The 27,773-nt window shown below is 56.4% G+C and overlaps 2 protein-coding genes and 1 pseudogene across 3 annotated transcripts; 2 read left to right on the forward strand and 1 right to left on the reverse strand.

Moving 5' to 3' along the window:
* Positions 1-8,645: 8,645 nt before the first annotated feature.
* Positions 8,646-10,465, forward strand: LOC144166481 (histone H2B-like). Its single transcript, XM_077695988.1, has 3 exons — positions 8,646-8,780; positions 8,988-9,086; positions 9,900-10,465. The coding sequence occupies exons 1-3, from the start codon at positions 8,646-8,648 to the stop codon at positions 10,230-10,232; spliced, it is 567 nt and encodes a 188-aa protein (XP_077552114.1). The 3' UTR covers positions 10,233-10,465.
* Positions 10,466-11,260: 795 nt separating this feature from the next.
* Positions 11,261-20,814, forward strand: LOC144166505 (histone H4-like; annotated as a pseudogene). The gene is made up of 2 exons (XR_013321688.1): positions 11,261-11,302; positions 20,392-20,814. The product of XR_013321688.1 is annotated as a histone H4-like (transcript).
* Positions 20,815-25,261: 4,447 nt separating this feature from the next.
* On the reverse strand, positions 25,262-26,024 carry LOC144166506 (uncharacterized). The gene has a single exon (XM_077696016.1). The coding sequence runs from the start codon at positions 25,902-25,904 to the stop codon at positions 25,284-25,286; it is 621 nt and encodes a 206-aa protein (XP_077552142.1). The 5' UTR covers positions 25,905-26,024; the 3' UTR covers positions 25,262-25,283.
* Between the last annotated feature and the right edge of the window lie 1,749 nt (positions 26,025-27,773).

Genomic DNA, 27,773 nt, shown 5'->3' on the forward strand with positions numbered 1-27,773 from the left:
GCGAGTGCCATGGATTCAAGAATTTTGGAGGCAGCGCTCGTGAGGGAGATGGGTCGGAAGGAGGAGAAGTCAGTTGGGGGTTTGCTTCTTTTCAGTACAGGGGCGATGAGTTGTAGGCCGAATTGTTCGGGTAGTGTGCCAGATGACCAGTGGAGGTTGTAGTAGTCTAGTAGATGCGAGCGCTGCCTCTCGTCGAGGTTCCGAATAGCCTGGTAGGTTATTCCGTCGGCTCCCGGCGCGCTTTTGCGTTTGGCGTTTTGAATTGCGCGCGCTAGCTCGGCCGGGGTGAATGGCGCGTTGAAAGCCGCGGTGACGTCGTCCACGCTGTCCCAGTGGGCGAGGGGGAGCGGCGTGGCTGGCCGCGGAGGCGGTGTGACGTCACCCGGTGACGTGTCGGTCGTCTGGGGGTCGTCGGGCGCGTAGTAGGAGGCGAACTCTTCGGCCAGCTCCTCCGTAGTTTTCTGCTTCTCAATGGAGAGCGCGGAGAGGGGGTTGTTGTTGACGGGAGGGTGGGTGAGGGCGCGGAGCAGGTGCCACACTCTGCGTTGGCCCGCCGCCCCCTGTAGCGTGGAGCATATGCCCTCCCAGCTCTTTCTGCGTAGTTGTTTTGCGTGCCGGCGGAGGACGGCGTCTATCCTGTTATAGGTTGTCCAGTCCTCCGCGGAGTCGGTGCGCATGGCGCGGCGTTGCGCTTTCCTTCGTGCAGCGCGCAAGTTCAGTTGTTTTATGTCGGGGACCGGCTGGCCCTCATTGACTTGGTGTTGGAAGGTGGAGGCGGCGAGCGCGGATGAGATGCTGTCCAATATGGGTTTGTCGCTGGCGTCGATGTTTTTGCGAAAATCGGCCCAGCGAACGATGCTGTACGTGCGATGCCGCGGTTTCCCCCTGGCACGGGCCTTGATTTTGATGGGGTGGTGGTCGGAGCCCCAGGTGTCCGGTTCGGGTTCCCAATCGTACAGGCATCGCTCCCTGGTCAGCGTAACATCAATGCAGGTCCGCACTCCACCTTTCCTGATAAATGTGGGCGCCCCTGTGTTTATGGGGGTTAAGCCGGTTGGTCCGAATTGTTCGGCCACTCTGCGCCCCCGTGAAGTGACCGAGCGACTGCCCCAGCAGTGGTGGTGGGCATTGAGGTCCCCGCAGAATACGTCCCTTCCGCACAGGTTGCGCAGTGTGCGCAGCTCTGACGGGTCCCAGGCGCGGGAGGGGGGGACGTAGATGGACACGACAGTCGTGTCAGTGCGAGCGTATCGCATCGTGGCCCCCACACACTCCATGTGCGGGCTGGAGAACCCCGTCAGATTTACCTCCGAGTGAGCACTGCCGCTCCGCACGTATATAGCCGTTTTGGAGCGGCCAGGCTCGTGCCCTGCTTCTCGGCAGTTAGTGGCCGTGCAGTCGGTCTTTACGCAGGCTGCGGCGCTGTGATACGCCACGTAGCCCGGTAGCCTGTGCTCACTGGGGAGGCAGTACGTCTCTTGTAGACAAATGACGTCGTACTGGTTGTTGGCCTGTAGGAAGGTGTACAAATCTGCGTGTCGCATTCGCAGGGACCGACAATTCCACTGCAGGATGTTGGGGCGAGGCAGCCTCTCGGGCGCAACATTTGGATTAGTGGCCGCCATTTAGGAGTAGGGCGATTGCCGCGTTCAGCGTGTCTGCGGCAGACAGTATCTGGGCCACAGCAAGCTCTGGGGGGCCTGGTTGGCTGCTGGCGGGGGCTGGGGGGGAGCCGCCTGCCGAGGCGCCTGCAGAATCTGACTGTAGCTTCGAAAGCTGGGAGGGGGGGCGGCTTGGGTGGATGTCTGGGTGGCGTTTTTTCTTTCCCAAGCTGCGCGGCGGCTGGAGGCGAAGTAGTGACGCCATGCTTCGCCGATGGGTAGGCTCCGGGCTGCAGCGTACGCCGCTATCGCACGTTCTCTCTTGTATAGCCTGCACCGCGGGGATGAGAAATGGTGCTTTCCCCCGCAGTTGGCACATTTCTGGGTGTGCTCGGTGCAGGCGGAGGTGAGGTGCGGGCCGCTACAGTTGCCGCATCGCGTCCCGCCTCGGCAGGCAGTGGTAAGGTGGTTAAACCTGCCGCATTTGCCGCATTGTATGGGGCGGGGGTCGAGGCGCTGGACGCGTACGCGGACTCCCCGTATGTATACAGCGTCGGGTAGCTGGGGGCCCGCGAACGTCAGGAACATGGAGTTGTTCCTGACGTTCATGCAAAGTTGCTCTGATGATTGGGATAGGTGTTTCCACCACTTGCATGATGTCCTCTGCCGTTCCTGGCAGGTCTATGTCGTGGAGCACGCCCCTGGCGTTGCGAGGTGTTTGTGCTACTGTGGCGCGCACTGCCACTCCGCATAGGGAGCGCACGGCCAGGAGCGCCTCGCGGGATTGCTCGCTCTGAGTGTCCACCGCCGCGGTGTTTAGGCGGTGATTGACTCTGTATCCGTTGATGTCGGGGATATGCGTCAACTGATCTTCTATCTCGAAGCGGCTGATACCCGCGAGGTTTGCCCCGCGTTCAGTCGGCCGATACAAGATTGTGGTGGTGGAGACGGCCGCTCCGTTTCCTGACGCTCCATTCGGCTGGGGAGAGGCGCGCGGCGGGGTGCGCTTTTTCCGCCCTCTCTGCACGCGCCAGCCGTCGTCGTCGAGATGGCTCTGCGGCTCTTGGAGGGGGGAGGGGGGCGGGAGTCTTTGTTGACCTTGGTGCTGCCTCGACTCGTCGGCGGCCTGTCTGGGTGAGGGGGAAGCGGCGCGGGGTGGCGAGGGGCGCTTTCTGGGCGGAGGACGGGGGACCTTTCGCTTGGCTGTGCCGCGTTGAGTTGCTTGGGGCGATGTCTTCCCCTCTCTCCTGCGTGCGGGCAGCCGGTTCTGGGGCGAGCGTTAAGCTGCTTTCGTTCTCCGGGGTGCGGCTCGCCGTGCGCTCTCTGGTGTGCGCGGATCGGGCATCTCCTGCGCGCTCGCGAGGGTGCGGTTCTCGGAAAGCGGCGGCTGCGGGGTATCGCTTGCAGCGTTCAGGGTCTGACTTGTTGGGGCATCGTTTGCTCGCGCCTGGTGTGCGTGCTCCGGTGCGCGCTGGATGGCAAGGTCGTGCATGCTCGCGTTCACAAGGTCGGAGGGAGAAGCGGGGTCGTGTGTCGCCGCTGGGGAGGACGCAGGAGCGCGAAGGGGGGCCTCAGGGCTGGCTGGCGGTTTCGCCTTTTTCGGCGCCGCTTTCTTCCGTCCCCGTGGCGCCGGGGGGGGCGCGGTCGGCTCGGATGTTTTGTCGTAGTCTTTCGATCAGGGGCGTTGACCGGGGGGTGGGGGCGGGGGGGGCAGCTTGAATGGGGGCGCGCGCCGCCTGCGCTTGGCGCTGTTTTTCGGCCTGGTAGGCCTCCCATGCCTCCCTGTTGAAGCGAATGCGGCGCACAGCGCTTTCGAGGCTGTGGCCCCGACTTCCGAGGCGGTTGGGGTCGTAGGCCGTGCGGCTTGGCCTGGGTGCGCGTGGGGGGGTAGGGGGGGGAAGGGGGGGGGTACGGGACTCACCCGAGCTGCTGCTGCTGCTACTGCTACTGCTGCTGTTGCTGCTGCTGCTGCTGTTGCTGCTGCTGCTGCTGCTGCGGGATGAGGTTGATGTATCCATTAAATCCTCGCCTTCTGCATCTTCGCTGGCGCTGTCCTGCTCCTCCTCCTCTGAGCGGGGGGGGGGGCAGGAGGTCGAAACCTTGCGCCAGCGCGGAGAGGATCGCGGGGGAGATTACGCGCCGTGGGCTGGGCGTGCCCACGTGCGGGAAAAGCGGCATCCTGCCGTATGGAGCCCTAAAAAGGGCTTTCCAAGGGTGGCATTAAAAAGAAAGAAGTTAACGGGCCGGAGGCCCGGTCTAGAGTTAGGGAAACTGCGGAGCGCGAGAAAAACACGTCCACTCTGCACGGCGTCCAAGGAGAACTCAAAAATAAGCCCCGCCCAAACCGCATCCAGCGAGAGGCGCCAGAATGCGGCGCGCTCGAATAAAAGCGCCGCGAGCCGCGTTTCTGCTCGCGTCGACTCCGTCGTGTTCGCATCGCAGTAGTCATGACTCCCCAACCGAGTGGTGAAGCCGTGAAGAAGGCGGGCGTGTGAGCGGCGCGATCTCCGGCGGCGTTGCGTGGTCGTGGTTGTGTGAGCTTCATTCCCTTCGGATACAGCACCTGCTCTGTTCATCGTTTCGTGCGTGTGCAGTGGCGGCATGTAGCCGCGGGGCGCTCACCTGAGTGTTGTGTTTTTTCCGCTCGTTGCGCTCGCTGGTTGGCAGCGATACTTGTCTTCCTTTCAGCTTCCATCCAGGATTTTGTTTGGATACAGCAAGTGCGAAGTCAGCTTGGTGAGTGACGAGGGTCTCTCTTTTTTGTAGCGTGTGTCAGGCGCGTTGTGCTTAGGGCAGGGTGTTTAGCTCGTGTCCGCTAGCGAACCGCCATGGCTAGCTACAGCGTGCGGCTGCGGCCGTACACGTTCTACGCGCGGCTCCCTCGAGGAGTCACTAATGTTGAGTTGGTGAAGGTGCTCGTGCAGCGGTTCAGTAAAAACGAGCTGAGTGGCGTCCAGGACTTTTCGGGTGGCCGGTTTGAGGTTGTTTTCAAGACGAAGCAGGCGGTCGAGCGGTTTCTAATCGATCCCGTCGTGGAAGTTCGCGAGGAGAAGTTCCGATTTGAGTATCGAGGATCGAGGTCGAAGGTGGTGCGCGTCTTCCAGTACCCACTGGAAGAGCCAGATGAAGAGTTGAGGAAAATCCTGAGCCAGTACGGCCAGGTACACGGGATGCAGCGCGAGACCATTCCGGGGTTCGCGGACTTCGTATCGGGGACGCGCCGCATCCGCATGGATATGGTCACGCCTGTCCCGAACCTCATCAAGGTTCTGGACAGGTATGTGGCCCGCTTTGAGTACGACGGGGTCGTGCATCAATGCGTTCGCTGCGGTGGCACTGGCCACTATGCAGCCGCATGCACCACCCCCAAGTGCTCAAGGTGCGACCAGTACGGCCATGAGACGTGCGAGGCACCATGCGCGCTGTGCCAGGGCGATCACGCGCGATCGCAGTGTCGCGTTAAGTCTTTCGCGGCCGCGGTTGCGGGGACGAAACCCGCCGGCGCTGAGGCGACCGAGATCGAGGGTCAGGAGGGCACAAGCAGCGCCATCAGCGAACCCGTCGTCGTCGTCGCCGCGAGCGACGAGACAGGCAGCAACGCAGACGACGCGGGGAGAAAAGAGGAGACTAGCAGCGTAGGGGGCGCTAGCATTGAGGCGCAAAAGAGCGAGGAAAACGCCGCGCCAGCCGCTGATGCTCTCGAGCAGACGACGCGGCCCGAGCAGACGCCCGCGGAGCCTTCCGCGGAGCCTCCCGCGATCGTCGCGCCGGCGGCAGCGCCATCTCTCGCCGCCGCGGTTCCCCCCGCGGTGGACGGCGAAGCGGCGCCTCCGAGCACGCCCACCCCCAAACAAAAAAAGAAGGGGCGCAAAGCAAAGAGGAAGCTCTTTGAGGAGAAGAAGCAGCGTTCGAGGAGGGGGTTGCTTAAAGCCGCCGAAAGCGAACTGGAATCCGAAACCGAGAGCCCTCTCCACCGCAAACGCGTAGTTGGCTCGGGCACAGAGCCCACTGAAAACGAGGACGTGGAATTTAGCAGCGCCGAAGAGGAGAGTGAAATGGAGTCGGAAGGGAACAGAAAGTAAACAAGCGCGCGTGCATCTCCTGCTGAACCATGTTTTAAGAGCGAATGCTCTTTATAAGCGACCCCAAACCATCCACCGCCGGCGTGGGCGGCGGCGTCCGCAGTGCTCTTTAAAGAAAAAACAGCATCCGGCGCCAGGTTTCGATCCGAGGACTTTGCGGGCCGCAGCGCGAAGCGCTACCGACCAAGCCACAGACGCGACGGTAATATCAGTGTTAGACGCGCCTTATATCTTTAACGCATTCAAACTACGTCGTCAGCGGCGTGCGTTGGCGACTCAGCGGCGTTATAGCGGCTTGATAACTGCGTGGTGTACACGTGATACTACAAACCCGATGGAAGAGATTGAAGAGAAGGTGGCGAGGCGTTGGGCTGCGGGGGCCGAGCGCAAGCGCCGCAAGCGGGCCGACAACCGTGCATTCGCACTTTCACATTCTCCCCCTCGGGGAAATGCAGGGGAATTTTTTTTAAACTGTCAGTCCGCATTTCTTCTCACCGCCGTTTTTTGGGCACTATTCGGCTGTAAACAGACTCCCCCCAACACACTTAACATGGGCTACTCCCTAACGATCGCAACCTTTAACTGCCGCGGATTGACGAGGCCTCCTAAGCAGGCCGAAGTAATTGAGTTAGCCCGCTCAACGAATATTGACATTTTGGTTCAGCAGGAGACCTACCTCCACCGAGCTGGGCAGATTAGGCAGTTCGACAGCAATTTTGGCACCAGATCTCTCTGGAGTTTCGGGGGGACGGGCTCTCGTGGCGTTGGCATTGTTTTGATGCCGCGATACACGGGCTCGATCCTTCGTCACTCCCGCGACTCTGACGGCCGCTTGCTCTCGATCGACCTAGACTGTGGCACGCGCATCGTGAATGTTTACGCCCCGAACACTAGGCCGGCCGGACCGCAAAGGGATTTTTTCAAGACGCTCGATTCCTACCTTGTAGGCCCGTCGCGTCTTGTTTTGGTAGGAGATTTTAACTGCACGTTGTTCGCGTCCGATCGCTTATCGCACCGCGGTGTACCTCGGCGCCGAGAGCCTGGCAGTGGGTGCACGGCGCTTCGGGAGTTGGTAGACGAGCTGGGGCTGGTCGACACCTGGTCATTACTTCGGCAGGGCCAGTCAGGAATGACTTGGACCGGCCGGGGCGCACAGAGCAGGCTCGATCGGTTCTATGTCTCTCCGTCGCTAACCCCGCGCCTGCATTCCATCTGGAAGGTCGCCTCGGCGCTTTCCGATCATCAGTTTGTTGCGTTGCGCCTCGCGGATTCCGACTTCGTGCCATCCTCGCGAGGGCCTTGGCGTCTGAACCCGCGACTGCTCGAGAACCCGGCTGTCGTGCTGCAGGTAGAACACCTCGTAGCGTATAGTACATCGGACCTCGATGCGGAGCGGTGGGATGATTTTAAAAATGAAGTGCGCGAGTGTCTCAGGGCCTGGGGCAGACGGCTGGCACAGGAGCAGCGCGCGGCGATTCAAGTCGTGTCAGACGCGATCCTCCTGCTCTCGTCGCCTGTTTCCTGCGGCCCTGGGGTAGCCGCTGCACTTGTTGAGCTTCGAAGGGAGCATCGCCGCCTCCTTCGTATCCGATGGGATGGCCTACGCGCTATCGCTCGCGCCGAACGTTGGGAAATGGAAACTTGGTGTTCGCGAAGTATTTTGAGGCGTAGGCTTGCGCGATCCAATCCGCCGCTTTCGTCTGTAATCGATCCGCACTCAGGAGCTGTTGTGAGCACGCCGGACACTGTTTTGGACGCAGCGCGCCGGTTTTACGTTGACCTATACACGGCGGAGGCAGTAACACCTGAACTGCTTCCCCTAGAAGGGCCACAGGAGCCACCCGTCGTGAGCGATAACCCTATTACCGAGGGCGAATTATTCGAAGCACTCCGAACATCAAAACGCAATCGTAGCCCAGGTTCGGACGGTCTACCTCCCGAGTTTTACCTAAAGTTTTGGGAGCAGTTAAAGCAGCCTTTCACAGCCCTTGTGAACAGGCTGCTGAGAGGTGGGGTTGTGTCAGCGTCTCAAAGGGAAGGGCTAATCACTCTCCTGTGTAAGGATGAGTCGAGGAGCTCCGATCTGCGAGCCTGGCGCCCCATCACGCTGCTCAATTGCGATTACAAGTTAATTGCCAAGTGCCTCGCCACAAGGCTCACTGCTGACATAGATGCAATAGTAGGTCCGTACCAGGCGTGCTGCGTACCGTTTCGTTCGGCGCAGCTGCACGGCTTTGCTCTCAGAGACTTGCTAGAATAGGCCAATAATAAAAATCTTTCCGGTTTTCTTTGTAGCTTTGATCAGGAGAAGGCTTTCGATAGAGTTAGCCACGAGTATATTTTCCAAACTCTTGCCAACGCGGGCCTTGCAGATAACTTCCAGAAAATGGTTCGCACTTTATATAATGGGCCAACATCCGCGCTTTCCATCCACGGACGCGTCTCGGATAGTTTTTCGATTAATCACGGGGTAAGGCAGGGCTGTCCTCTCAGCCCTGTCCTGTATGTTTTGGCTATCGAACCGCTTCTTCAAAGACTCGCGTCCGATCCACGCATAGGTAGTTTTCCGCTGCCGCCGGGTGACCCGCGTGTTCCCATCTTTGCCTACGCCGATGATCTGACGATCGTCGTGCCAGACGAGAGCTCTCTCTGCTCCGCGCTGGCCGTGATCGATCGGTATGGCCAGGCAAGTGGCGCGCGGCTCAACACCGCCAAGTGTTCGGTGATGTACCTTCGGGATGCACCACCGCAACCAAAACATGGGCTACCGGTGGCTTCGGAAGTTAAGATCCTTGGCTATCGTTTTTCCGCTTCTGGTCCCGCCCCTAGCAATTGGCATGGCGCGTTAACTAAACTGCAAATGAAGGCTCGTAATTTCGAAACCCTGCGCTGCCCAGTGACTGCTCGCGCCACGATCGCGCGGACTTTGCTGTTTACGCTGTTAAGCTACATCGCCTCAGTCATGACCGTGCCCGCGCGAACCAAACTGGAGGCGGAGCGCATCGTGTTTCGTTTCCTCTGGGGCGGCAAGCCGGACAGGGTCAAGAGGCAGATAGTACAACTGCCCAGGAGCAAGGGAGGCCTCGGCCTCACCGATGTGGGAGTTTTAGCGACAGCGCTGCACGTGAAGTGGACGCAGGTGGCACTGGGCTGTGACATTCCACTTACCAGTTGTCTCGCGTCCTATTTTCTTAGTACTCGTCTTGGTTTGTTTATGCAGAGCTCCGTCCGCAATAACGTCGTTCGTGCTGGCACTCCATCGCTGTTTTATAACGGGGCAGCTAATGCCCTGTTTCGCCTACAGCAAGCGGTTCCCGACATCAACGTTTTCGCGTCGCCGCTGAAGGACCTGGCAGAGATACTGTCCCCCAGCCTCCCGCCTCACTTGAAGCAGTACATGCTCGTAAACTGGAATCCAAAATGGAAATTAATTCTGGCAGATTTTCTAGAACCCCGCAGGGCATCTTTCCAATGGCTTTTGGCGCGCGGGAGCCTCCTTTTCTACACCAGACGCACTCGTGCACCTGTGGGATTGGTTCCGGCGCACTGCAGGGCACTTTGTTTGTTCTGTGGGGCGGCCGAGTCCACGATGCACATCTTTTTGGAGTGCGCAATTCCACAGGCGCTCTTACGCAAAGTAGCCCAAATATTTGATGTTCCTGGTATTCCATACGAGACAGTGCGGTTCCTAAACCCACTCCCGCGCGCAGCAATCAATCAGTTCGTCTTGCTCCTGGTAGAATGTTCATATCAAGTATGGCTGGCCCGCTGCGCTGTCACTCACTCTGAGCACCGACCAGGCCTCCATGAAGTACTTGCAAAAGTACGGAAAGAGGTCTGGTTTCCCCTGCAAAGAGAGCAGCGGCGGCTTGGGGCCCAGGGCTTCATCTCCACTTGGTGTTCACCGGCAGTAATTTTCGAGGAGGCTGGGGGAAAAATCTCTGTCACATTCTAATGCTTCTCTTTTTTTGCAGATTGACCCCATATAAGTATCACGGTAGTAACGGTTTTTCCCCTTTTGTACAGAAATGAAGAGACGGCAGACCATCGCCCCCCTATGCCCAGGGGTAAGGGCCGCCACTCAGAAAAAAAAATACTCCCCTTCGGGGGGGCGCTTACACTGAGTGGCGTAGTAGTTGAGTGATGGTGGTTGGCTGGGTTCTGTAGCCCTGGGGTGCGGCACTCATGTGCCAAACCCTCCACCATCTGACAACGGAAAGCGCAGAAGAACGTGCGCGCCACGGACAAGAAGAAGAAGAAGCGCCGCAGAAAGGAGAGCTTCTCCATCTACATCTACAAGGTGCTCAAGCAAGTGCACCCTGACACTGGCGTCTCCAGCAAGGCCATGTCCATCATGAACAGCTTCGTGAACGACATCTTCGAGCGCATCGCGGCCGAGTCCTCGCGCCTGGCGCACTACAACAAGCGATCCAACATCACGAGCCGCGAGATTCAGACCGCCGTGCGCCTGCTGCTGCCGGGCGAACTTGCCAAGCACGCCGTCTCCGAGGGAACCAAGGCTGTCACCAAGTACACCAGCTCCAAGTAGGCCTTCGGAGGAGCCCCCACAGGCGACCACCATCAACCAAAAACGGCCCTTATTGGGGCCAACCAATTGCGTGCAGTAGCTGGAGATGATGCTCCTGCCACCAACCACCCACCCTGCTCTGTTCTCTCTTGGAAAATAGCTGCTGCTGCTGTTATTCTCTTGTCAGCATCGCATTTCGGGCCGCTTGGCCGATATGCCAGCTGTGCAATGATGGCAAAAAAAAGTATCAAAGTGAGCATCAAAAAAAAAGAAAAATAAGCACACACGCACACACATACATACAAACCCATCCTGCTGGGAGCAGTTGCTTCACTCCGTGTTGTCAAATTGATGCACAGATTTCGTAGGCTAGTAGGAAACCTCGCGATTCAAGCTTTATTTATTTCTTGCGAGGGACTGTATACCCTCAGGGTGGCAAGGTTCAAGATTTAACAGCAGGGATAAGTTTTATTCCTGCAAGCACTGGTACAAGTGTTTGTATGTTTTTGGTGAAAAATAAGCAAACTGAATCAATATTCTAACATTTGGCTCGAGTTTTGTTACCGAAAAGAAAAAAAAACGATGTCCAGATACCGACCACCGTTTTCCAAATGCAATGCTGCTGTTTTGGAATTGCTGCTTGAAAAACTCGTGTAGCGAGTGTTGTAACGAATCAGGAAAGCTTCTCGCTTATCTGATGAGGTTCCCCACGAAAGGAAAGCATCAGAAAAATTACTGAGTGGTTCAGTTTAAAAGCAAGAAAAAAATAGACTGGTGATAACAGAAACATCAGTTGCGCCAGCGACCTGCGTGAATCGAGTCCATTTTCGCAGCAAACAACCGCTTTCGGCGTCCCCACTAGACGCCGCGAGCACTCTTTCGCTGCAGCCACCTGACTGGCTAGTCCCCTAGCCAATCAGGCCTTGCGGAACCTGATGGTCCGCACTCTCGCACGACATCGGAGCGGGGGGTTCCCCCTCCTTCAGTTCGCCTCCGCTCGTCTATCGTGCGCACGGTCGGTTGTTTTCTTTCATCGTCGCGCGCTCGCTACTACCGCACTCGTCATGTCTGGTCGCGGCAAAGGAGGCAAGGCATGCGGGCGCGTGTGAGCGTGAGATGTTCGGAGTTGTGAACTAATCCATGCTTGTGCTTTGAGCTTGCTTTTCAGCCTCCATTCTTGGATAGGATACAGCAAGTTTGAAGTCGACTCGGTGAGTCTTGGGGGTCTGTTGTTGTTTTGTGTGGTTCTCTGTCAGGCTAGCGTAGATAGGAGTGTTTTCTTATCTGTTCGCAGGCCGCGATGGCGAGCCAAGGTGCGCGGCTGCGGCCGTACACGTTTTTTGCGCGACTCCCACGTGGAGTGACGAATGTTGAGCTGGCGAAGCTGCTCGTGCAGCGCTTCACAAAGAATGAGTTGAGCGGCGTGCAGGATTTTTCGGCAGGCAGGTTCGAAGTTGTCTTTAAGACAAAGGACGCGGTTGATCGCTTTCTTGCCGATCCCGTCGTTGAGGTGCGAGGTGAGCAGGTTCGGTTCGAGTATCGAGGGTCGCGAGTGAAGATTGTGAGGGTATACAACTACCCTCTCCAAGAGCAGGACGAACAGCTGAGGCGCGTGTTAGGTGGGTACGGAACCGTGCACGCCATGCAGCGCGAGACGATCACAGGCTTCGCAGACTTCCTGTCAGGGACGAGGCGCGTGCGCATGGACATGGTTCGTCCTGTCCCAAACCTAGTGAAGATCCTCGATCGCTACGTCACGCGTTTCGAGTACGAAGGTGTAGTGCATCAGTGCGTCCGCTGTGGTGGCACAAACCACTACGCGGCCGCATGCACTACGCCCAAGTGCTCGCGCTGCGAGCAGTTTGGGCACGAATCGTGCGACGCACCATGCCCACAGTGCCAGGGCGACCACGCGCGGTATCAGTGCCGCGTCCGCTCGTTCGCGGCCGCGGTCGCAGGGCGGGCAGCCGCAACTACGACCGAAAACGCAGTAGAGGTCGAGGACAAGCGCGCCGACAAAGAAATCGCGAGCGCAGACGCCGCGCGCAACGACAGCGTGGAAGCGGGAAACCACGTGGCGCCTGAGGGTAACGAACATGCCGCGCCGAAGGGCGATGACCCCGCACCAGCGCCGGTGCTCGCGGAGGCCGCGAAGACGGCAGCGGCATCTCTCGCCCCCGCCGCGGACCCTGACGCGGCCGCGAATACGACGGCGCCATCTCTCGCCCCCGCCGCGGACCCTGCCGCGGCGCAGTGCGAGGTGGTGGCGCAGCTCGTCGGCACCCCAGTAAAGAAGAAAAACAGGCGCAAGGGGAAGCGCAAGTTGTTTCAAGAGCGCAAAGAGGCAGGCTCAAAGAGGGGGCTGCGCAAGGCTTCGGACAGCGAAGTCGAGCCCGATGCTGCGAGCCCTGTTCGCAGGCGCACAGTTTCTCCTGGCGCAGAGCTTAGCAGCATGGAGGATGCTGATTGTAGTGGCACCGATGATGAAACCGAGATGGACGCGAGCGCGCCGAAGTAGGGCAGTATATTAGAGTGCATCTCCTGCTGAACCATGTTTAAAACCCGTCAGTCCGCTTTTCTTCTTTTTGCCACTGTTTATGCACTATTCGGCCGTAAACTGAATCCCCTAAACACTTTAAACATGGGCTACTCCCTCACAATTGCAACCTTTAACTGCCGCGGACTGACGAAGCCTTTTAAACAGGCTGAAGTAATCGAGTTAGCCCGCGCGAAGCACATTGATGTGCTGGTTCTACAGGAGACCTACATCCACCGAGTAGGGCAGATTAGGCAGTTCGACAGCAATTTCGGCACCAGATCTCTCTGGAGTTTCGGAGGGACGGGCTCTCGTGGCGTTGGAATTGTTCTGATGCCTCAATACAAGGGCTCGATCCTGCGTCACTCCCGCGACTCTGACGGTCGTGTGCTCTCGATCGACCTAGACTGCGGCACACGCATCGTAAATATTTACGCCCCGAATAGCAGGCCGGCTTTACCGCAGAGAGAGTTCTTTAAGGCGCTTGATTCCGATCTCGTAGGCCCGTCGCGACTCGTTCTAGTGGGCGACTTTAACTGCACGCTTCTCGCGTCCGATCGCGTTACGCGCGGCAGGGTAAGCTCCACTCTGGAGACCAGTGGTGGGTGCAGAGAACTTCGCGGGTTGGTTGACGAGCTAGGACTGGTCGATGCCTGGTCTTTACTTCGGACGGGCCAGTCAGGAATGACTTGGACCGGCCGGGGCTCGCGGAGCAGGATAGACCGGTTCTACGTTTCTCCGTCGCTGATCCCGCGTCTTCATTCCACTTGGAAGGTGGCATCTGCACTCTCCGATCACGAGCTTGTTGCGTTGCGCTTCGCGGATTCCGACTTCGTGCCATCCTCGCGAGGGCCTTGGCGTCTGAACCCGCGACTGCTCGAGAACCCACGCGTTGTGGTGCAGGTAGAACACCTCGTGACCGATATTTCGATGGGCCTCGATGCGGTGCGGTGGGATGACTTTAAAAATGAAGTGCGCGAGTGTCTCAGGGCCTGGGGCAAGCGGCTGGCACAGGAGGAGCACGCGGCGATTCAAGTCGTGTCAGACGCGATCCTCCTGCTCTCGTCGCCTGTTTCCTGCGGCCCTGGCGTAGCCGCTGCACTTGTTGAGCTTCGAAGGGAGCATCGGCGCCTCCTTCGTATCCGATGGGATGGCTTACGCGCTATCGCTCGCGCCGAACGTTGGGAGTTAGAGACATGGTGTTATCGCAACATTTTGAGGCGTAGATTAGCGCGATCGTCCACTTCTCTTTCGTCTGTCATCGATCCGCACACGGGCACCGTTGTGAGCACGCCGGGCGCTGTCTTGGACGCAGCGCGCCGGTTTTACGTTGACCTATACAGAGCCGAGGCAACAACACCTGAACTATGTCCCCTCGAAGGGCCGCAGGACCCACCCGCCGTGAGCGATGACCCAATCACCGAGGGCGAACTACTCGAGGCACTTAAGAAATCGAAACGCAACCGCAGCCCAGGTTCGGATGGCCTACCTCCGGAATTCTACCTGAAGTTTTGGAAGCAGTTGGGGCAGCCTTTCACTGCCCTTGTGAACAGGCTGCTCAGTGGTGGGGTTCTGTCAGCATCTCAAAGAGAAGGGCTGATCACTCTCCTGTGCAGGGACGAGGCGAGAAGCTCCGACCTGCGAGTCTGGCGCCCCATCACGCTGCTCAATTGTGATTACAAGCTGATTGCGATGTGCCTCGCCTCAAGGCTGACCGATCACATAAGTAGCATCGTAGGTCCGTACCAGGCGTGCTGCGTGCCCTTTCGCTCGGCGCAGCTGCACGGTTTCGCTATTAGGGACTTGTTAGAGTGGGCAGGTATTAAAGGCATTCAGGGGCTGCTTTGCAGCTTCGATCAAGAGCAAGATTCAACAAGCTGGAGGAGCTCATTATCACGTCTTTCAAGAAAATCGAAGCAAAGTTCGAGTTCATCTAGCAGACCTTACGCCCAATCGTACGCCACCCGACCTTTGCACCAATGTTCGTGAACCACCCTTATAACCAAGAGCAACAGCAACCCTTCACCTTAACGCAATCATGGCCGCCAACCCAACAGCAGCAGTAAAACCGCGGTCAGATCTCACGATCTGGCAGTGGAATTGCCACAGCTTTGATCACAAGAAGGCGGTAATACAACAGCACATAGCGATGGTTAACAGGAAACCAGACGTGATCATGCTCCAAGAGACGGTCTCGGCGGCCCCCTCCCTCCCCGGGTACAAAGCACACGTTAGCCCCGATCAAGGCCGTGGCGTGTGTACTTTTGTCCGCAAGGGTCTCACCTTTGTGGAGCACACGATAAAGCAAGGAAACATCAAGATTCAGTACACCTTTACGGAGATCATACCGAGCAAGCAACGCAAGGGCAGCCTGTTCCTGCTCAACGTTTACAGCAACCCCAAGCACATACACCAGAAATTCCGCTCCCTCCTCCACCAGGCCAGCACAAAGGCCAGGGGCAGCACGCTCGTAATCGGTGGCGACTTTAACGCGTCGCACACAGCATGGGGCTACCTCCGAGACACGATCAAGGGCAGAGACCTGCTGCAAAGCGCCCTGGACAACGACTACGTACTCATCACGGACCCCACCAACCCCACCAGGATAGGCAACTGCAAGGGACACTACACCAGACCTCACTTTTGTCAAGAACGATCGAACGGGCAAGATTGCGTGGGCAAACACCGGAGTTGATCTTGGCAGTGACCACTACATTCTCGAGATCACGATACCCAGCCCGATCGGGGGTAACACCGTGCTGCACAAATGGACAGATTGGGACTGTTTCCGACAGAACCAACCCAAGGAATGTCCGGTCATCCGAGACATAGGTGAGTGGTCCGCCGCGCTTCGCAAAGCCGTGCAATCAGCCACCAAAACCGTGGAGACCGACGAAGACATAGTAAGCGTGGATAGCCGCCTTGCCAACCTCATCGAGGCCAAACACTCAATCATGGAACGCTGGAAGAAACAGAGACTGAACCGTAAACTGCGCAAGAAAGTGGCCGAGTTAAATCGGGCCATCGAGATCCACTGCAAACTCCTCTGCAGACAGCAGTGGAACGAGATCTGTAACAAAGCCGATGGACAATTACATCGTGGAAGAACGTGGAACCTCCTACGACACCTGCTTGACGAGGCTAAAAGCAAGTCACACCAACGAGACCGCCTCGCTAGGCTCATGCACACAGCGGTGCAGCAGGAAGGTAAAGACGCTGTGCTCAAGAAGCTGGAGGACAAATACCTACCTGCTACCCCACGGAGCGCCACCCACCGTACGCAGGGTCACCCAATGCGTGGCTAGACCGGGACATCACGATAGCGGAGGTGCGAGCTGCGCTGCACGAGCTAAACACCCGCTCGGCAGCCGGCCCGGACCTGGTCACGAACAAGATGCTTAAAAACCTAGACGACCCATCGATAGAGGCCCTTGCCCAATACTACAATGAGTGCTGGCGATCGGGCAGGCTGCCGTGCCAGTGGAAATGTGCCAAGAACATCCTGATCCCTAAACCGGGCAAGCCGCCAGACACCAACAACCTCCGTCCAATCGCGCTCACGTCCTGCGTGGGCAAGGTGCTGGAGCGCGTGCTCGCGCGCAGATGGCAAGACTACCTCGAAAAGGAAGGCCTATATCCAGACTCCATGATAGGATTTCGACACAAGCTGAGCACGCAAGACGCCATGCTCCAGCTTAAGGCGGAAATAATCGACAAGGAAGGCACGAGAGATAACAGAGTAATCCTTGGGCTGGATCTCCAGAGTGCTTTCGACAAGGTAAAGCATTCGGCGATCTTGGCACAAGTTTCCAAGTTGAACATGGGCGAAACCAGCTATAACTATATCAAGGACTTCCTTACGGATCGGATGGTAGATCCACGCGGGGGACCTACAGCTTAAAAAGAAGATGCTCGGAAGCACAGGCACACCGCAAGGATCGGTCGTCTCACCGTTCCTCTTCAACCTCGTCATGATTGGGGTTGCGGAGGCGCTAGCGCGAACGGGCATCCGGCATACTATATACGCCGACGACATCACGCTCTGGGTCGCCGGTGGCAGCGACGCATACATCGAGAGCCAACTGCAAACGGCAGTCACCGCCATCGAGCAGCATCTCGTTGGTACCGGCCTGCTCTGTTCGCCTAGCAAGTCTGAACTACTCGTGCTAGCACCGAAACGCAGGGGAAATACGCCGCAGCGCGAAACCAACCGTATCAAAATAGTCACCGCATCGGGGCAACGCATCCCCGAAGTAACAAGACTCAAGGTTTTGGGCATGATCATTGACAAGAACAACAGCAACGGTGAAACCCTTGCCAAGCTCAACAGCAAGACGGCCGAGGCAATTCGCCTCATTCGCCACATTTCTTCGAGAAGAACGGGCATGAAGGAGGACAACCTCGTGAGACTCGTCCAGTCCTTCGTGATCAGCCACATTACGTATGTGGCCGCGTACCATAACTGGAAGGTCATGGAACGGGCCAAGATCAATACACTCATACGTAAGGCTTACAAATCGGCACTGGGCCTTAAGGAAACCACGAGCACTGCGCGCTTACTACAGCTAGGAGTGCACAATACCCTGGAAGAAATCACGGAGGCGCAGTTGGCGGCACAGATGCAACGTCTCTCCATGACTAAGACGGGACGCCAAATCCTCGAGAACCTTGGCTACAACCCTCGCACGCCGGACCAGCAACAGCGCGACATAAACGAGGGAGCGATGGCACACATATGCGTTGACCCAATACCTAGAAACGTGCACCCGGAGCACAACAAGGAGAGGCGTGCAGCGCGGGCCAAAGCCCTCATCAAGATGCATGCCGAAGACGGGCACGCGCGTTACGTCGACGCAGCAGAGTACCAGCACGAAGGTTACGTCGCGGTCGCCGTTAAGGCCTCCACGGGCACTAAGACGACGACTGCGAGTGTACGGTGCACCGAAGCCACGACGCCGAGGAGGTCGCCATCGCCCTGGCCATCTCTGAGGTTGAGTGCCGCACAGTGCTCTGTGACTCGAGAATGGCCGTACGCAACTACGCGAAAGGTCGCGTTTGCGCCAAGGCGGCTGCCATCATCGGCAAGGCAAGGCTCCAGGGCAGAGAAGTTCGTGTCAAGTGGTTTCCGGCGCACATGGGCGAATGCGCAACCGCACCCAACCACAACGAGACGGCACACTCTGAGGCGCGAGCACTTACCCTCCGCTCCTCCGAGACCGACCGTCCGTGGTGGTTCGCGAACAAAGATCGCCTCGTGAGCTACAACGAGATCACCAAGGCTTACCGCCTGGCTCGACGGGTCATGCCACCCCCCCACCAGGGCCTGAGCCGGGAGGAAGCAGTTCTACTACGACAGCTGCAGACCGGGTCCATCCTCGCCCCGGCGACGCTGCACAGGTTTCATCCAGAGCTTTATTCGACGGACGTGTGTAAAGTGTGTGGTGTGGGTCCGGCAGACCAGTGGCACATCTTCTGGGACTGTGCCCAGTTACCAAACGAAGCTCAATCAACAACTTATCCGCCGCAGCTCCAGGACGCTGCACGCAGTAGCGACAAGGACACTCAACTCTGGGCCGTCCAGCAAGTCCGGGGTGCGCTCGAAAAGCACAGACCAGGCGACCCGGTGACGGGAAGCGTTGGCGCTGCGCCTAGTAACGGCAATCCCTAGGACGACGCCAGGCTCGCGTCGCGGCGCTTAGTCGTTTTGCAGGCACAAATAAAGTTTTTCCTAATCCTAATCCTAAAGGCATTCGATGTAGTGAGCCATTCGTATATTTTTTGAGACTTTGGCTAAGGCGGGTTTAACCCTCAACTTCCAGAACATGGTTCGTGTACTCTATAATGGGCCCACTTCCGCGCTTCTCATCCACGGCCGCGTCTCAGATAGCTTCTCTGTTGAGCGAGGGGTCAGGCAGGGCTGTCCTCTCAGCCCTGTCCTGTATGTACTCGCTATCGAGCCACTCCTGCAGCAGCTCGCGTCTGATCCGCGCATTGGTAGTATTCCGTTGCCGCCGGGTGCCCCGCGTGTTCCCATCTTCGCCTACGCCGATGATTTGACGATCGTCGTGCCAGACGAGAGCTCTCTCTGCTCCGCGCTGGCCGTGATCGATCGGTATGGCCAGGCAAGTGGCGCGCGGCTCAACAAAGCTAAATGCTCGGTGATGTACCTTCGGGACGCACCACCGCAGCCCAAACATGGTCTCCCGGTGGCCTCGGAGACTAAGGTCCTCGGGTTTCGTTTCTCCGCGACTGGTCCATCCCCTAGTAACTGGAATTCCGCCATGACTAAGCTCCAAGTAAAAGCGCATGATTACGACTCGCTCCGCTGTCCAGAAACTGCCCGCGCCACGATCGTGCGGACTTTGCTATTCTCGCTGTTGAGTTACGTCGCCTCTATCATGACCGTGCCTGCGCGAACCAAACTGGAGGCGGAGCGCATCGTGTTCCGTTTCCTCTGGGGCGGCAAGCCAGACAAGGTCAAGAGGCAGATCGTGCAACTGCCCAAGAGCAAGGGGGGCCTAGGCCTCACCGATGTGGGAGTGTTGGCGAGAGCACTGCATGTGAAGTGGACGCGGGCGGCGCTGGATTGCGACATTCCTTTAACCAGCTGCTTCGCGTCCTATTTTCTAAGCACCCGGCTACGTCTGTTCGCGCGAAGTTCCGTCCGCAATAACGTCGCCCGCGCAGGCACGCCATCGTCGTTTTACACAGGTGCGGCCAACGCCCTGTTCGACCTGCAGCAAATAACTCCAGATATAGACTTGTTTGCGACTCCATTGAAAGTATTGGCGGAAATGCTGTCCCCCAGCCTCCCGCCGCATCTACAGCAGTATTCTCTCACGCGTCAGAAACCCAGTTGGCATTTCATATTGGCACAGTTTTTAGAACCTAGCAGAGCAACTTTCCAGTGGCTGTTTGCGCGCGGGAACCTTCCTATCGCTCACACACGGAGGCAGGCTCCTGTGGGGTTGGTTCCAGCGCTCCGTAGGGCCTCTTGTTGGTTCTGCGGGGCGCCCGAACCCACGGAGCACATCTTCCGCGATTGCGCACTCCCGCAGGCACTCCTTCGAAAATTGGCGCAGTTGTTTGACATCCCTGGCATTCCGTATGAAACTCTGAGGTTCCTCAATCCGCTCCCGCGCGCAGCAGTAAACCAGTTCGTTTTGGTCCTCGTGGAGTGTTCCTATCAGGTTTGGGTGGCCCGCTGCGCTGCCGCTTACTCTGAGCGGCGGCCAGGCCTCCACGAAGTGCTTGCAAAAGTGCGGAAGGAGGTCTGATTCCACCTGAAAAGAGAGCAGCGCAGGCTTGGGCCCCAGGGCTTCGCATTCACCTGGTGTAGTCCAGCAGTAATCTTGGAGGAGGCTGGGGGGAGCATCAAGGTGGTGTACTAATGGTTTTCTTTGTTTTTCAGGCTGGCTAACGTTCTTTCGTTTCTACGTAGCCATGGGCATTCACACCGCCACCCTTGCGCCCAGGGGGAAGGGCCGCCACTCTAAATCAAAAGATTCCCCCTCGCTCCGGGGGGACCCTACCCTGAGTGGCGTTATCGGAGTTGAATGATGATGGTTGGTTGAGTTTTGCTGCTCCGGGGTGCGGCACATTGGTGCCAATCCCCCAACCATCTGACAACGGTAGGGTGGCAAGGGACTCGGAAAGGGTGGAGCGAAGCGTCACCGCAAGGTTCTGCGAGACAACATCCAGGCATCACCAAGCCAGCGATCCGTCGTCTCGCGCGCCGAGGCGGCGTCAAGCGCATCTCGGGACTCATCTACGAAGAGACCCGCGGCGTCCTCAAGGTGTTCCTCGAGAATGTCATCCGCGATGCTGTGACGTACACGGAGCACGCCAAGCGCAAGACCGTCACCGCCATGGACGTCGTGTACGCGCTCAAGAGGCAGTGCCGCACCATGTACGGCTTCGGCGGCTGATTCTCTTCTGCTCCCTTCGTCTTGCCACCACGAGGAAAGAAAGACATCCCAAAACGGCTCTTCTAAGAGCCACATCTCACCCTACAGTGGGTGCAGCTTGACTGCTGCGCCGCGTGCCCAATCTTGTTCTCTTTGGTGTATGTGGGTGCCATCTGTGCTGTGTTTACGTGTCGGGTGCGAGCCGTTTCCTTCTCAACGTGGTCTGCAATGGCGTCAGTTGGGTGAGTGTTTATACCAGCGCTTTCTGCATCTGCAGCCGCTGTTTTTTGTCCCACCAATGTGCAGTGGCAGATTCGCTTTCTTGTCGCTGTGTACGCCACTGCCGTCGTTATTCAAAGCGCGCGCCAGGGAAGTGCATTGTGGGGGATCGCAGATGGGCAAGGGCGAGCGCACCTCTCTCGCTATGTTTACCTAATGTCCGCTCTGGGATGCGGAGCAAGCTTTGGCTTGTTCTCGCGTGCTGCTGAAACCGAAACCGCGTTTCTCTCCTGCTTGTTATTTCTTTCGCCATTCTCTGCTGCCAAGAGTAGTGTTGGGAGCTTTCCGATGTCGCGTGTTACAAGGTGTAGGCATAATTCGTTTCTCCTTTTTCGTGAGATGGCTTGGCATTTCTGTAGGCAGATTTTTTTAACCTTGACACGGCAGCAGCCCATGATGTCTACGGTGTGAGGAGCACATTTGCCATTTTAGCTTTAGGTTATGGCTAATCACTTTCATTTGAACAGGAGCTCGGATTACTGCTGTGTGAGTTCAAATAACATTGAACAAAAGATAGCTGTTGGTCGCCCTCTTCAATTTTCTTGAACTTCTATTTATATATAATTGCCTAATGAGTGTTAGGTAGACATACGCTACGTGAAAAATATTACAGTGCCACAAGGCACTGTAATATTTTTACAGTGCCTGTAAAGTAATATTTTTATTTTTACCCACCACTGCCTGGGAAGTGGCCAATTTTGGCGTCATTTATCTGAAGAAATACTTGCTTGAGCACACAGGTCATTTTGATGCTGAAATTAAACCTACTGTACATGTTGCTGAAAAAATTGTGTGGCTGACAGAAAATTATTTGTTTTGTTACGGCTTGTCAAACTTGGCTCCGAGACCAATTTTTTGCCAACTGTGTGGCTAATGGTAGGAGCAGTGCAACTCAAGTTACAACCTTAACATTTTAACCACAGCTTCCCAATAAAGTTGTGCATAAGTGATTTGCATGGTATATTTATGTAAAATACGGCCCAGTACATGTACTGGCGAACGTCTGGGAAGCATTTCTGCAAAATACAAAATGCTTTTTTCTTGTTATGCAAGTTCTTTGACTTTGCGTGCGTCCCCATGTTTGTAATCGGGTTTTATACTATGAAATTCAGTGCGTCTGTGTGAGCAGTGTAAGCGTCAAAATTCGGTAAAAATTCTAAGGTTGTAACTTGTCCTACTATTTTGGGGCAAAGTTGGGAGCACATAGGCCTCTGAGCCAAGTTTGGCATTTTCTAATGGCCACTCTGAATTTTTGTCACGCAGCCAGACATGTTTTTCTGTTGGTATAGTAGGCGTAGTTTGGCCACAAAAATTACCAATTGCCTCTGATGAGTATTTGTGTAGATAAACAGCACTAAATTTGGCCCTGGCGAGCGTTCGCATGCCATTCTGTGCACATTACATGGATACAGAGCTCTGGCCTTGCCGTTTGCTGTCTTCTAGTGTTCATATTGTGTGTTAAGTGTCTTGTCTGTTGAAGTTTTCTAAAATTTCCATGCATTAAAAAAAAAGAGGCTCATCTTATATGCACTCGTAAGCTAGGCATTGCACTCAAACGTTATGCTTCCATTTTTGGTTTCCACCACTCGCACGACCCAGGTTCGAATCCCGCAGGAGACGTTTTTTTTTTTCATTCCATGGTTCACCTCGCCCACATTTATTTTTATCGCGCCTGGTATCTGTTTATGGCAGATACCTGGATTATAGACAGAATTCAGGTGGCTTTGAGCCAGCTGTCTCTTTGTGCCTGTCAGTTCGTTTCGTGCCATCCCCTAGTTTGCTTTGCAAAGGCTAGCTATGGTGCACGCATGCGCATGATCTTTTTCTTTAGTTGGGCTTGTTCTCACTGTTCGAAGTGATTTGTACGCACACGGCGGCGATGTTGCACTTATTTTTGTCTTTTGCAGGCTCTCCTGCTGCTGCTGCTGCAGTGCTAGGCGCGGCCAGTGCGAGTTCTGCACAACGTTTGGGAACAGAACCTACCTGCCTGGCTGCTGCTGCTTCGGTAGTAAACGAGTGCAAATAAAAGAAGCGGGCTCTCATTGCCGCCCCTCTGCCTGTCTCTGCTGTGCTTTGCTCCTTTCAATGACGATGCTATGCAAATGAGGGCTGCGCGAAATGAGGGCGCCACATCGGCTGCCCCCTTGGCCAGCTTTCGCCATGGTCATCGGGCTTGAGACAATTTCTGTATTGTTCACGTGATATTCACGCATACCATCGTGTTTCTGTGGCTCGCAGTAAAAAAAAAAACGTTAGTTCAGCATGGTGAGACGATTTGGTACCTCTCCACAGCCCGAGAAGCATTTGTAAACAAAGCAAAACACGCGAGAATGACAAAAACGTAGCTTGGATGCCCACTAAATGATTTACTAAACGGCCCACACGCCAGCGGCGCATGTTTTCCAATTCTACAACTCCTGTTCTCTCGATTGAACCATGTTTCGATTGCCTGGGGTTTGATTAACGACCCCTCAGGACGCCGCAAAAGTCGCTGGGCGCGCTTCGTCCGCGCGGGCAGATCAAGGCTCTTTCGCAGCCAGCTCCAAAACCAAGAGGGTCAGGCCAACTAAAAGTGCACTGAAACGTTTGCCAGGGCCTCTACTTTATTGTCGCTGGTCGTCCGGGCTTCTCACTTGTACGAAAAAGGCTCGCACAAGGGTTACAACCCGCGTGGTAGGCCTCGCGCCGACCATTTCGGTCGCGCCGCGTTGGCGTTTTGGCGCTGGTATCATCACCGTTCATCGCACGAAAACGAAAATTGCACCATCGCATAGCTCGAAGAATAAGCTTTCTAACGAATGGTCTCACGACGTCGTGAGGACGTTTTTCTGCCCGCCAGCGAGCGGCGGAGGAGCGAGAACCACGCCTGGGACACTGAAAAGTCGCGTTCGCCATGTTAATCGGCTTGCAGCTGAAATTTCCTTATTCTCACATAAAATTCACGCATACCACGGTGTTTCTGTGGCTCGCAGTAAAAAAAAAACGTTAGCTCAGCATGGCGCGACGATTTGCTACCTCTCCACAGCCCGAGAAGCATTTGTAAACAAAGCGAAACACGCAGGAATGACGAAAAACGTATCTCGGACGCCCCGTACCTTATAACTAAACGGCGCACACGCCAGCGGCGCATGTTTTCCAATTCTACAGCTGCTGTTCTCTCGATTAGAGCGCGTTTCAATTGCCTGGGCTTTAATTAAAGACCCCTCAGGGCGCCGCAAAAGTCGCTGGGCGCGCTTCGTCCGCGCCGGCAGATCAAGACTCTTTCGCAGCCAGCTCCAAAACCAAGAGAGTCAGGCCAACTAAAATTGCACTGAAACGTTTGCCAGGGCCTCTACTTTACTGTCGCTGCTCGTTCGGGCCTCTCACTTGTACGGAAAGGGCTGTTAAAAGGGTTACAACCCGAGCGGTAGACCTCGCGCCGACCTTTTCGGCCGCGCCGCGTGGGAGTTTTGGCGCTGGCATCGCCACCGTTCGTCGCACGAAAACGAAAATTGCACCATCGCGTAGCTCCAAGAATAAGATTTCACAACGAGTGGTCTCACGACGCCGTGAATACGTTTTTCGGCCCGCCAGCGAGCGGTGGAGGAGCGAGAACCACGCCTGGGACACTGAAAAGTCGCGTTCGCCATGTTGATCGGCTTGCAGCTGAAATTGCCTTATCCTCACGTGAAATTCACGCATACCATCGTGTTGCTGTGGCTCGCAGTAAAAAAAAAACGTTAGTTCAGCACGGTGAGACGATTTCCTACCTCTGCACAGCCCGAGAAGCATTTGTAAACAAAGCGAAACGGGCGACATTGACGAAAAACGTGATTTGGACGCCCCGTAACCTATCAACTAAACGGCGCACACGCCAGCGGCGCATGTTTTCCAATTCTACGACTCCTGTTCTCTCGATTGAACCATGATTCGATTGCCTGGGCTTTGATTAACGACCCCTAAGGGCGCCGCAAAAGACCCCGGGCGCGCTTCGTCCGCGCCGGCAGATCAAGATATTTTCGCAGCCAGCTCCCAAACCAAGAGGGCCAGGCCAACTGTTGTCCGACAGATGGCAGCAGCGTGCGGGTATCTGTGGGCCACAGCCACGGCTGCTGCGGCAGCGAGGAGCGAAGCTGCAGTGCCTTTGGTTTTTCTTTGTTTGTTTGCTTGTTTTTACTGCTGTGTGTGTGTTTGCGCCACAATCGTGCGATTAAGAATACATTGAGGAGGAGGACGCGAGATGGGTGTGGCGTGGCAAGCTTCCGTCGCCATGGCAAACTGTTGGTGTGGTCCCATCAGGACCGGGTGGTTAATTAAAAAAAAAAAAAGGATGAGGCGGGGATGATGAGGATGAACTCGCGCAGAAGTCATTCACTTTTTGGAAGAAGCTGGCTTCTTGGGGGCTTTCTTGGTCGCTTTGGGCTTCTTGGGGCTCTTGGGAAGGGACGCCTTTTTCTCTGCCTTGGGCTTTTTCGCGGCCGCTTTCTTGGGCTTCTTCGCACCGGCAGCGGGGGCGCGCTTGGGCTTTGCCGTCGCGGTGGTCTTGTTGGCTCGCGGTTTCTTGGTGCCCGAAGGCTTCTTCTTGCCTGCCGCCGCCGCCGCCGCCGCTTTCTTCTTCTTCTCGCCGGCGGACGATGATTGTGCTGAAGCAGAGGAGGACAGCTTGAACGAGCCACTGGCGCCTTTACCCTTGGTCTGCACGAGCGCGCCGGACGCGACGGCAGACTTGAGATACTTGCGGATGAAGGGAGACAGCTTCTCGACGTCCACTTTGTAGGTGCCAGCCATGTACTTCTTGATGGCTTGCAGGGACGAACCCCCGCGCTCTTTGAGGGCACCGATGGAGGCGGTGACCATGGCCGAAACCTTGGGGTGCGTAGGCGCTGATTTGGGCTTGCCGGATCCGCGGGGCGCAGCCTTCTTTTTGGGGCTCTTGGGAGCCGAAGACGCTGCCGCCGTAGCGGCAGGCACTTGGCTGGTTTCTTCAGACATGTCTCTTCTCAACTCCGGAGCGACGAGAGAAATACGGCCCAAAACGGCTGGCTGCTACTGCAAAGAACACAACTCGCGAGGCAGATGAGCGGAACTCGCGCGTTGCGACTGCGGCGGCGGCGGCGGAGGCGACGGCGCAGCGAGAGGGGCCTTCCCCCCCTTCCCGCCTGCCTCGCTCCACTCCGCACAGCTCGTTTGTGCTTTTCGCGCGCTGGTTTTTCGCTGCGCTAACGGCTGCGCTTGGCGCAAATGCCAAATAACAGGCGCGTTTCGAACAAACACGCTTCCGCGAACATTTCGGTGCCCGAACCAAGTCTCTACGACTCTCCATTCACTAGCAGAGGCCTCCAAGAGCTGCCCCGAGCGAACGGACGGGCACCGCCAGCACACGTTTTCGGCCTCCTCCGGGCTTGAACACCGCTCTAGCCCTGCTCCAAGGGTTGCAAATTGAGCCTACTGAGGGCTTTCACTTGGCATTTGCAAGTGAACAAGATCGAGTGGCGCATGGCGTTGAAATTCGTGGCTGAAGTGGACCAAAGAAGCACACTTGCGCTCGCACCACACGAAGGCTTGCTTCGCGCGAAAATTCATTAAACACTCGCGTGCAAGACGCCACGGTGACTAATTTCATTAGTCATCCCATTTAAATGGCCATTTCATTGTTCTCGTTACCTTTGTTTACATTGTGCACAAGATGTAACAAGCCTGTCTTGGAGCCCTCCTGCGAGATGACACAACCGCTTTGAAAACAGCAGCCCTGGTAGTAGCAAAATATATACGAACAGGGAGCCCGCGTAACCTTCACAGGGCCAATTCAAGGTCGATAAATGCAAAGTTATCAAGCGGTTTTGTTTTTCAAGCTAGCACCTTGCAAGGCGCGCAGTTGTGGGCCCCCAAGATAGATTATGGTGTGCCCCACGTTTCCTTCTGCAGCGCGACTGTGGGTCGCACCAGGTGTGTGAATTTTTCGCAGGTAAGAATAAACGTCTTGCGCAAGAGGGCACGCTTTAAATGAAATCGATAGCTTATTTCGTTCGCAAAATCTGCATGGTAAGCAAAATATTTTGCGTCGTAGCCAGGCCGCAATTTGCACAACGTTCACCATTTTTGCTCAGGTAAGAGAAAACACAAGGCGCAACAAGGCAAAATTTGAATGGAATTGATAGCTCTTTTTGTTCGGAAACTGTGGCGATGCGAATTTACGTGGCCACGAAAATTGTTCATTTTCAGCATCCTAGCGACCGCGGAGGGTGGGAAGAGGTTCGCCGCCGCGGGGGCGGCGACGGTGCAGCGAGAGGGGGGCCGCCTGCCTCGCTCCACTCCGCACGGCTCATTTGTGCTTTTTGCGCGCGGGTATTTCGCCGCGGGAACGGCTGCGCTTGGCGCAAATGCCAAATAACAGGCGCGCTTCGAACAAACACGTTCCCGCGAACATTTCGGTGCCCGAACCAAGTCTCTACGACTCTCCATTCACTAGCAGAGGCCTCCAAGAGCTGCCCCGAGCGAACGGACGGGCACCGCCAGCACACGTTTTCGGCCTCCTCCGGGCTTGAACACCACTCTAGCCCTGGTCCAAGGGTTGCAAGTTGAGCCTACTGAGGGCTTTCACTTGGCATTTGCAAGTGAACAAGATCGAGTGGCGCATGGCGTTGAAATTCGTGGCTGAAGTGGACCAAAGAAGCACACTTGCGCTCGCACCACACGAACGCTTGCTTCGCGCGAAAATTCATTAAACACTCGCGTGCAAGACGCCACGGTGACTAATTTCATTAGTCATTCCATTTATATGGCCATTTCATTGTTCTCGTTACCTTTGTTTACATTGTGTACAAGATGTAACGAGCACAGAAGCCTGTTTTGGAACCCTCC

Source organism: Haemaphysalis longicornis, unplaced genomic scaffold (assembly GCF_048455015.1).
Source record: "Haemaphysalis longicornis isolate Haplotype H1 unplaced genomic scaffold, Haemaphysalis longicornis Haplotype H1 scaffold_173, whole genome shotgun sequence".
In the NCBI taxonomy this organism is placed as follows: Eukaryota; Metazoa; Arthropoda; class Arachnida; order Ixodida; family Ixodidae; genus Haemaphysalis; species Haemaphysalis longicornis.

Coding starts and splice junctions, on each gene's coding strand:
- LOC144166506 (XM_077696016.1), bottom strand. CDS start 25,904: ATGTCTGAAGAAACCAGCCAAGTGCCTGCCGCTACGGCGGCAGCGTCT.
- LOC144166481 (XM_077695988.1), top strand. CDS start 8,646: ATGACCGTGCCCGCGCGAACCAAACTGGAGGCGGAGCGCATCGTGTTT. Junction 8,781..8,987: donor GAGGCCTCGGCCTCACCGAT/GTGGGAGTTTTA, acceptor TTTCGCCTACAG/CAAGCGGTTCCCGACATCAA. Junction 9,087..9,899: donor ACTTGAAGCAGTACATGCTC/GTAAACTGGAAT, acceptor ATCTGACAACGG/AAAGCGCAGAAGAACGTGCG.